The sequence below is a fragment of the Ascaphus truei genome, chromosome 12, assembly GCF_040206685.1.
Source record: "Ascaphus truei isolate aAscTru1 chromosome 12, aAscTru1.hap1, whole genome shotgun sequence".
NCBI classification, from domain to species: Eukaryota; Metazoa; Chordata; class Amphibia; order Anura; family Ascaphidae; genus Ascaphus; species Ascaphus truei.
Window position 1 is genome coordinate 51,941,757 of NC_134494.1, and position 9,300 is coordinate 51,951,056.

At 45.3% G+C, this 9,300-nt stretch overlaps 1 protein-coding gene across 1 annotated transcript; it reads left to right on the forward strand.

The window, feature by feature from the left end:
• The first annotated feature begins 5,343 nt into the window (after positions 1 to 5,343).
• On the forward strand, positions 5,344 to 7,800 carry KCNJ11 (potassium inwardly rectifying channel subfamily J member 11). Its single transcript, XM_075567710.1, has one exon. The coding sequence runs from the start codon at positions 6,123 to 6,125 to the stop codon at positions 7,302 to 7,304; it is 1,182 nt and encodes a 393-aa protein (XP_075423825.1). The 5' UTR covers positions 5,344 to 6,122; the 3' UTR covers positions 7,305 to 7,800.
• The last annotated feature ends 1,500 nt before the right edge of the window (positions 7,801 to 9,300 follow it).

Here is a 9,300-nt window from a genome sequence, read left to right on the forward strand (position 1 = left end):
AGAGAGTCCTTCCCAGTCAGGGAAGAGAGAGATCAGCTCTGCCCCTCCTGGGGTAGAGACATGCATGCAGTCCCTCCTGGGGTAGAGACATGCCTGCAGTCCCTCCTGGGGTAGAGACATGAAGAGGTGTAAGTCATCAGGAAGCGCAAGCCATGTAAAACAGAAAAATATTCTGATGGTGCAGTATATGTGATAGTTCGTGAGTTCATGTAATAATAAGAGGTCTTGTGTGCAAAATACTCACAAACATATAGTGAGTGCTGTTCACAAAAAGGTATCTTTAAATCTATGGGGTAGAGACATGCCTGCAGTGTCACTGCTGATCTCCTCTTCTCCCTCTACCACTTGCCCTCTTGATCCCATTCCGTCCCATCTCCTAAAACCTCTTGCTCCTTCTGTAATCCCTATGCTCACACAGATCTTTAACTCTTCCCTCTACTCTGGTACCTTTCCATCCTCCTTCAAGCATGCAACCGTTATACCATTACTCAAAAACAGCAAGCTTGACCCTACCTGTCCTTTTAACTATCGACCTGTCTCCCTCCTGCCTTTTGCCTCCAAACTCCTTGAACGTTTTGTATTCTCTCGATTGCTACACTTTCTCAACACCTATTCTGTCCTAGACCCTCTACAATCTAGCTTCCGCACTGCTCACTCCACGGAAACAGCCCTCACTAAAATAACTGACGACCTCCATGCTGCCAAAGACAGAGGTCATTACACTCTGCTCATATTACTCGACCTCTCTGCAGCATTCGACACCGTGGACCACCCTCTTCTCCTTCACATTCTCCATACTCTTGGTATTCGGAATAAAGCTTTATCCTGGATTTCCTCTTACCTCTCCCATCGTACTTTCAGTGTCTCTTTTGCCAACACCTCCTCCTCCTCTATTGATCTCTCTGTGGAGGTACCCCAGGGCTCTGTCCTGGGACCCCTTCTCTTTTCTCTTTACACACTCTCTCTAGGTGACCTAATCACATCTTTTGGGTTTAAATATCAATTCTATGCTGACGACGCACAAATTTACCTTTCAACCCCTGACCTTACACCTGCTATACAGACCAAAGTTTCTGAATGCCTCTCTGGAATATCATCCTGGATGGCCATCCGCCGACTGAAACTTAACATGGCAAAAACAGAGCTCCTTATACTTCCTCCCAAACCTGGCCCTACTACCTCCTTCCACATTGCTATTAGAAATACGATCATTCACCCAGTAGCCCAAGCACGCTGCCTAGGGGTTACACTTGATTCCTCTCTCTCATTCTCCTCTCGTATTCAAAACGTTTCTAAAACTTGTCGCTTTTTCCTCTGCAATATCACAAAGATACGCCCTTTCCTCTGTTGCTCGACTGCTAAAACTCTGACTCAGGCCCTCATTCTCTCACGTCTCGATTACTGTAACCTCCTGCTGTCCAGCCTTCCTGCCTCTCACCTGTCTCCCCTACAATCTATCCTAAACGCTGCTGCCAGAATCACTCTACTCTTTCCTAAATCTGTCTCAGCATCTCCCCTCCTGAAATCCCTCTCCTTGCTTCCGATCAAATCCCGTATCTCACACTCCATTCTTCTCCTCACTTTTAAAGCTTTACATTCTTCTGCCCCTCCTTACATCTCAGCCCTAATTTCTCGCTATGCACCATCCCGACTCTTGCGTTCTTCTCAAGGATGTCTTCTTTCTACCCCCTTTGTATCTAAAGCCCTCTCCCGCCTTAAACCTCTCTCACTTTCTGCCCCCCCCCCTGAATGCCCTTCCCCTCAATACCCGACTAGCCCCCTCGCTATCCACCTTTAAGACCCACCTTTAGACACACTTGCTTAAAGAAGCATATGAATAGCACTGGATAATCATGGACACATGACACAAAGCTTGGCCCCCTGCAGACGCACTTACTAGAATTCCCTCCTACTGTCTCTGTACGTTCTCCCTACCTACCAATTAGATTGTAAGCTCCTCGGAGCAGGGACTCCTCTTCCTTAATGTTATGTTTGTCTGAAGCACTTATTCCCATGATCTGTTATTTATATTATTTGTTATTTATATGATATGTATTACTACTGTGAAGCGCTATGTACATTAATGGCGCTATATAAATAAAGACATACAATACAATACAATACAGTCCCTCCTGGGGTAGAGACATGCCTGCAGTCTCTCCTGAGACTGTTGTAGCCCAAGATCTAATAGAGCTCCAGGCCTCATCATTATCGGAAGGCCGGTACCCTCCAGAGATCTGAGATACATACCAACTATAAGGCATACGCTGTAATGACATCTGCCGTGGCTGCCTGAATAAAGATCCCTTGTTATATACTCCTGCCTGAGTAACAGTCAATTAGGGGTATGAGAGATATCTGTCATGGTGTGCACTGTCTCCAGGAACCATGGATGCCTACTGAGACTGGAGGCGCTGATGACACCAAACTGAGAGTCTGAGGATCATCAAAAGCCTGTCCTGCTCCCCATGTCATCGCAGAAGCTCATCTCTCCTGGATCCAAACAGGTACAAAGCACCACACATACCTGTAACCAGGGCAAGATCTCCCAGATGGGGGAGGGGAGGGAGGATGGGGGGGATGGGGGGGAGGGGGGATGGGGGGGAGGTGAGGGGGGATGGGGGGGAGGGCGGGGGGGGGAAACAGTGCTACATATATTTACAAGGTTGGTCCCAGAGGGGCCAGAAAGATTTCATACAGTATAGTGCCCTCGCTGTGGAAAAATGTATATCAAGGACAGATAGTCCAAAAGAGTCAATCTTTCCACAAGGGGGGGGGGTACTAACCACACGCTGCTACTAAGCGTGGACGTATCCACAACTTGCACACTAGGGCAGGGGTGTGCAAACTTTTCAGTTCGCGCCCCCTGTCTGCGCTCCCCCTCCTTACCTGCTCTCGGGCTTCGCGACGTCATGTAACGCGTTTCGATTTCACCCCGCGGCATCATTTGATGCCCGTTGTCATGGCGACATGTCGCCGAAAAGCCCGACTGAGAGCAGGTAAGAGAAGTAGCATAGGCCTCGCGCCTCTCCGGCATTTCATTTAAATGCCTTGGGGAGAAGCGCGGGGCCTCTACAACCGCCGTGCCCCCCCCCCCCCCATGAAAATCCCACGCCCCCCCTCAGTTTACGCACCCCTGCACTAGGGGACTAAAAATCGAAAGAACAAAATGTTAATAACATCAAATATAAACATAGTGAGATATATACTGTGACAAGGTTAAAGTCCCTGTGGGAGGGCGACTATAGTGAGATATATACTGTGACAAGGTTAAAGTCCCTGTGGGAGGGCGACTATAGTGAGATATATACTGTGACAAGGTTAAAGTCCCCGTGGGAGGGCGACTATAGTGAGATATATACTGTTACAAGGTTAAAGTCCCCGTGGGAGGGCGACTATAGGGAGATATATACTGTGACAAGGTTAAAGTCCCCGTGGGAGGGCGACTATAGTGAGATATATACTGTGACAAGGTTAAAGTCCCCGTGGGAGGGCGACTATAGGGAGATATATACTGTGACAAGGTTAAAGTCCCAGTGGGAGGGCGACTATAGTGAGATATATACTGTGACAAGGTTAAAGTCCCCGTGGGAGGGCGACTATAGTGAGATATATACTGTGACAAGGTTAAAGTCCCCGTGGGAGGGCGACTATAGTGAGATATATACTGTGACAAGGTTAAAGTCCCCGTGGGAGGGCGACTATAGTGAGATATATACTGTGACAAGGTTAAAGTCCCCGTGGGAGGGCGACTATAGGGAGATATATACTGTGACAAGGTTAAAGTCCCAGTGGGAGGGCGACTATAGTGAGATATATACTGTGACAAGGTTAAAGTCCCTGTGGGAGGGCGACTATAGGGAGATATATACTGTGACAAGGTTAAAGTCCCCGTGGGAGGGCGACTATAGTGTGGGATACTGTGGTTAGTACGCCCCCTTGTAGAGAGATTGACTCTTTTGGACTATCTGTCCTTGATATACATTTTCCCAGAGCGAGTGCACTGGAATCTTTCTGGCCCATCTGGGACCAACCCTGTCAATATGATTATTCATCCTTGTTGCACCCGGTTTGCTCACAATCACTCGTGAACTGAGTCCATGAGAACCATGAACTCATGGTTGAGCGGTCGGGTCATCCCAAGTGCTCTAAGGTTCAATACAACTAGGATCCACTTTAAAAGGTGATATACTGTATATTATAACAGTATGTTTGGGAACTTCTGCATCTTTTATCAGGAAGCCACGAATTGAAAAATGATGGCAGTGTAGTGTCGACAATGATTGATAATCCTATTACGTATTATTGATTTCCATGTAAATGATGCATTTGAAGCCATCAGTGGAAATTACAACCATAATAATGACGGTAATATAATAGTAATTATTATACTGAAGCCTTCTTTTTCAAAAGGAGCTAATTATTTTTAAAACGATGACATTATTTGATTTGTATTAAACAGAAAAATAGAGGGAAGAATCAATAATTCTATATCGGTACTAGTACTGTATATGGAGACATAAACACGAATCCTTTGTTACTTAAATAATAGCCAGTATAAGCAGCCTCACACTGATGAGACCCAAAAGGTGGAAACAGCTGTCTGTGGGTAGGGTTACTGGCTATGCATCTTAACCCAGGCTGTGCTGAAAAGCTGTGTAATACCGAAGGCACACGCTTATAGGGATCTATGTTAAAATGGATTTGAAGCAAAAGGTGACACTTTGTATTGTATTGTATGTCTTTATTTATATAGCGCATTAATGTACATAGCGCTTCACAGTAGTAATACACGTGGTAATCAAATAAATAACAGATAATATAAATAACAGATCATGGGAATAAGTGCTTTAGACATAAAAGTAACATTAAGGAAGAGGAGTCCCTGCCACGAGGAGCTTACAGTACTCATTTGCATATCATTTCCCAGAATCCCTAGCTGCAGTGGAAGCACTGCAGGCTAGAGATAATGATGAAAAGCAGAGTTTCTAACCTGTCTGAAATGTGAATGTGTTCATACATACAGGATATTGTTTATTTACTTAAATAACAATTGATCGCTTTTAGGGTTGAGAAATTGCTACAAGAGTAACATGCATGATTGTAATAATTAGGGAACAGACATGTGTTTGAGAAACCCTCACAGCTTATGAAGATAATGCATTTAGATTGGAATAGGAGCAGTGGGTGTGCAGCCTCATTATGCAGCTACATGAAGCTGTGCTCAGTATTCCTTTTGTCTGGAAGAGTTTCTGGGACACGCTGATTGATTAACCTCAGGCGCCCTCTCGCGGCAGCACCTTGTAACTTCGCCCATCCCCTCTGCCTGCAGGAGCAGCTTCCACCTATTGTACACTCCTCCCCTGCAACGCCTGGGACCCACTCTGTGCAGGCGCAGGACAAAGCCTGGGACCCTCTCTGTGCAGGCGCAGGACAAAGCCTGGGACCCTCTCTGTGCAGGCGCAGGGCAAAGCCTGGGACCCTCTCTCTGCAGGCGCAGGGCAAAGCCTGGGACCCTCTCTCCAGGCGCAGGGCAAAGCCTGGGACCCCCTCTCCAGGCGCAGGGCAACGCCTGGGACCCTCTCTCCGGGCGCAGGGCAAAGCCTGGGACCCCCTCTCCAGGCAAAGGGCAAAGCCTGGGACCCCCTCTCTCCGTGCGCAGGGCAAAGCCTGGGACCCCCTCTCCAGGCGCAGGGCAAAGCCTGGGACCCCCTCTCCAGGCGCAGGGCAAAGCCTGGGACCCCCTCTCCAGGCGCAGGGCAAAGACAGACGCGGCAGTCGCATGTATTGACCTGGTTCTTGATATCACCGGACTATTGATTGATTGATTGATTGGGTGGGTGGGGGGGGGGGTGGAGGGGGCAGCAGCCTTTTCCCCCAGTGCTCATTTAGGGAATGAGGTGCATCTTTCCCTCCCCACCCCCCTGCGGCTGCTGATTGGCGTGGGCAGATGGAGTTTCCTGCAGGGACTGGACCCCGCCGGACACTCGGGCAGATAGACACAGCAGAGCAGACCTCAAACACCCCAGCACGGCCGGCAGATCTGCCCTGACCCCCTGGACACAGACGCGGGGTGTGGTGCTTTGTGAGGAGGGGATCAGGACCCAGTAGCATGGGAAGCCATGTTCTCCAGGAAGGGGATCATTCCTGAGGAGTATGTGCTGAACACCCGCTTGGCAGAGGATCCCCCTGAGCCCAGGTACAAAATCAAAGAGAGGAGGGCAAGGTTTGTAGCCAAGAATGGTACCTGCAATGTGGCCCAAACGAACATCAGGGAGCAAGGACGCTTCCTTATGGATGTCTTCACCACCTTGGTTGACCTTAAATGGCACTATACCCTTCTAATTTTCACTATGTCCTTCCTCTGCACGTGGCTTCTGTTTGGCATGATATGGTGGCTCATTGCTTTTGCCCATGGAGATATGGATGTCCATAGAGATATGGATAGCAATGTAGAGTTTGTACCATGTGTGACCAGTGTCCAGTCATTTACAGCAGCCTTCTTGTTTTCCATTGAGGTGCAGGTGACCATTGGGTTTGGTGGGAGGATGATCACTGAGGAGTGTCCTTCTGCTATCCTGGTTCTAATTATCCAGAACATTCTAGGGTTGATCATTAATGCCATCATGCTGGGCTGCATCTTCATGAAGACTGCCCAAGCCCATCGCAGAGCGGAGACCCTCATCTTCAGCAAATATGCTGTCATTGCCCTTCGGAATGGTAATCTCTGCTTCATGTTCAGAGTTGGAGACCTGAGGAAGAGTATGATCATTAGTGCCACCATTCGCATGCAGGTGGTAAGGAAGTCCAGCAGTCAAGAAGGAGAAGTGATACCGCTCAACCAAATTGACATCCAAACTGAAAACCCAGTAAGCACTAATGGCATCTTTTTAGTCTCCCCACTCATCATATGTCACTCCATTAACAAAGATAGCCCATTGTATGATGTCGCCTCCACTGATCTTACCCACCATGAAGACCTGGAGATCATTGTTATTTTGGAAGGAGTGGTGGAGACCACAGGTATCACAACCCAAGCAAGGACTTCCTACCTGGCTGATGAGATCCTTTGGGGGAAAAGGTTTGTCCCTATAGTTGCAGAAGAAGATGGCAAGTATTCAGTTGACTACTCTAAATTTGGAAACACTGTAAAAGTGCCCACTCCCAATTGCACAGCCAGGCAGCTAGAGGAAAACAGGAGTACACTGGACCCACGCACCTTTTCCCCAAGGGGTACCATCAGAAAAAGAAATGTGGCTATGAAGGTAAAACCAAAGTTCACTTTGTTTGAGGATCCTTCCTGACACTCCAAAGAAATGACCTTTTCTAACATCAGACACATTTAACTCATTGCCACTTCTTTTGGTATTCAATTGGCTTGTTAACAACTTTGTTCCTACAGGGCTTAAGTGGATATGATATGTGTGTAGTATTTTTACTGTATGGTTTATTTATTTAACACTCACCTGTCTTTAATGCATTGTAATAATTGATTTAATAACAGTCCAGCAGATCCTTAAAACTCCCATCCATGCAAACACTGGCACTGTAATACACCTTGCAGTCACACAGGCTGCAAGCAGAGGAGCAGGAGTGAAACATATGGTGTGGGATATATTTAGAAAGTGTTGCTTAACATCTTAAAGAAAGCAACACTGGCAAACTCATGTGCAGAAGCACAAGTTAACATACCCTTCTTTGGATATACTAAGCAATGCATGTTGTTTTTATATTTCTGGAACTCTTTTTATGCAAAATGAATTGCACCTAATAAACTGTGGCCTTTGTATAAATTTTTAAGCAATCTATTTTAACGTGTTTTCTTTTAAAGCCATTTTTTAATTTACCTCTGTTATTCTGTGTTTTCCACTATTTAGATTGCTTGAGTTATTTATTATGCATTAACCAAACACCCAGTTTGTATTCTGCGGGTATTCAGGCGTAATGGAATTCTTATTGGTTGGTTGACATAAAGTTTCTGCTTCTCTCCTGTCACTGCTTCATCTTTGTCCTAATTTCTTCATCTACATGGGTTTTTATTTTTCCACTGCTTGTCATATATTTTGTTAATGGGAATCCTGGTAGTAAAATATTTTCACAGAGGAGAGTCCACAAACTTCTAATATCATTTGAAGATGTGGTCATACTTACAGCAGCAAATATATCTTCATAAACAGGCGTTAGGAAACATTTTGGGCACTCTTAATCTCTTTTACCTTTAACACATGGTCACGTTATATTTCTCTTGCAGGTGAGGAAATCTCATTAATGCAGGAGTGTACAGAAAAAACACATATTTATTTCATTTTCTCCAAGAGGATAACATGCATGTTTTTTTTTTTGTTTTTTTTTAGCAAAATTTAATATATATGTTGAAATATAATTTTGGCATGACCACGTTTTAAATGTAAAAGAGAGAACAGTGAATTTTGTGAGACCTGTTAATGGGAATCCTGAAAATGCATGTTTCCATTTGTTATAATAACAAATGTTCAATACCGTATAATATGCAGTGCTATATACTGCTCAGTTCTTACAAAAGAGACTATTTGTTAGATCATATTGAGAGAAGTAATACCAAAAGTTGTAGTCATTGGTGTTTGTAAGAAAGAAAACCATAGCCAAGAAAAATACATATGTGAACAACAATAAAGAAGCTAATTATAAAGAAGAAATCCACTAAAAAATGCAAATGTATAAAGATTTTTGGAACCAGGAGGTGTTTTCAGAGCTGAACAGTTCTATTTCCAGTGAAAAACTAGAGCATTTCAACTCCCCGGGTTCCAATCATGTTACCAAAGAGAAGCCGGGGTGGCTGCTTTTAACTAGGCAATGTGTCAGAAGAGCATTGATTAATCCCCAGCCTGTATTCCAAAACATTACCAATCGCTGTAAAAGCACGACATCAAGCTTTGGTGCTCTCTCAAAACAAACCCAAAGGTGCTAGAACTTGTAAGTACCCACACAAAACGAGCCCCAGCTGAAATAACCGAGGTTGAGTTGTGAAGCCCTTAACCACACATTTATATAAGTTATGGTGGGTGAAAAAGTGACAAAAACCCTCCCCCGTACAGTGTACAGTAAATAAAAATATCACTTGTGAGCACATTCACATGTCTCAGACAGATCTGTAACCCGGCTTTTCACCATTATCTCTTGGCATACAAAGCTTCCACTGCAGCCAGGGATTCTGGGAAATGGCATGCAAATGAACACACAGTGCCACCTTTTCTTTCATTTCCATCTTAACATGGATCCCAATAAGCTTATGCTTAAAGCACATAAGAAATTCTGACAGCT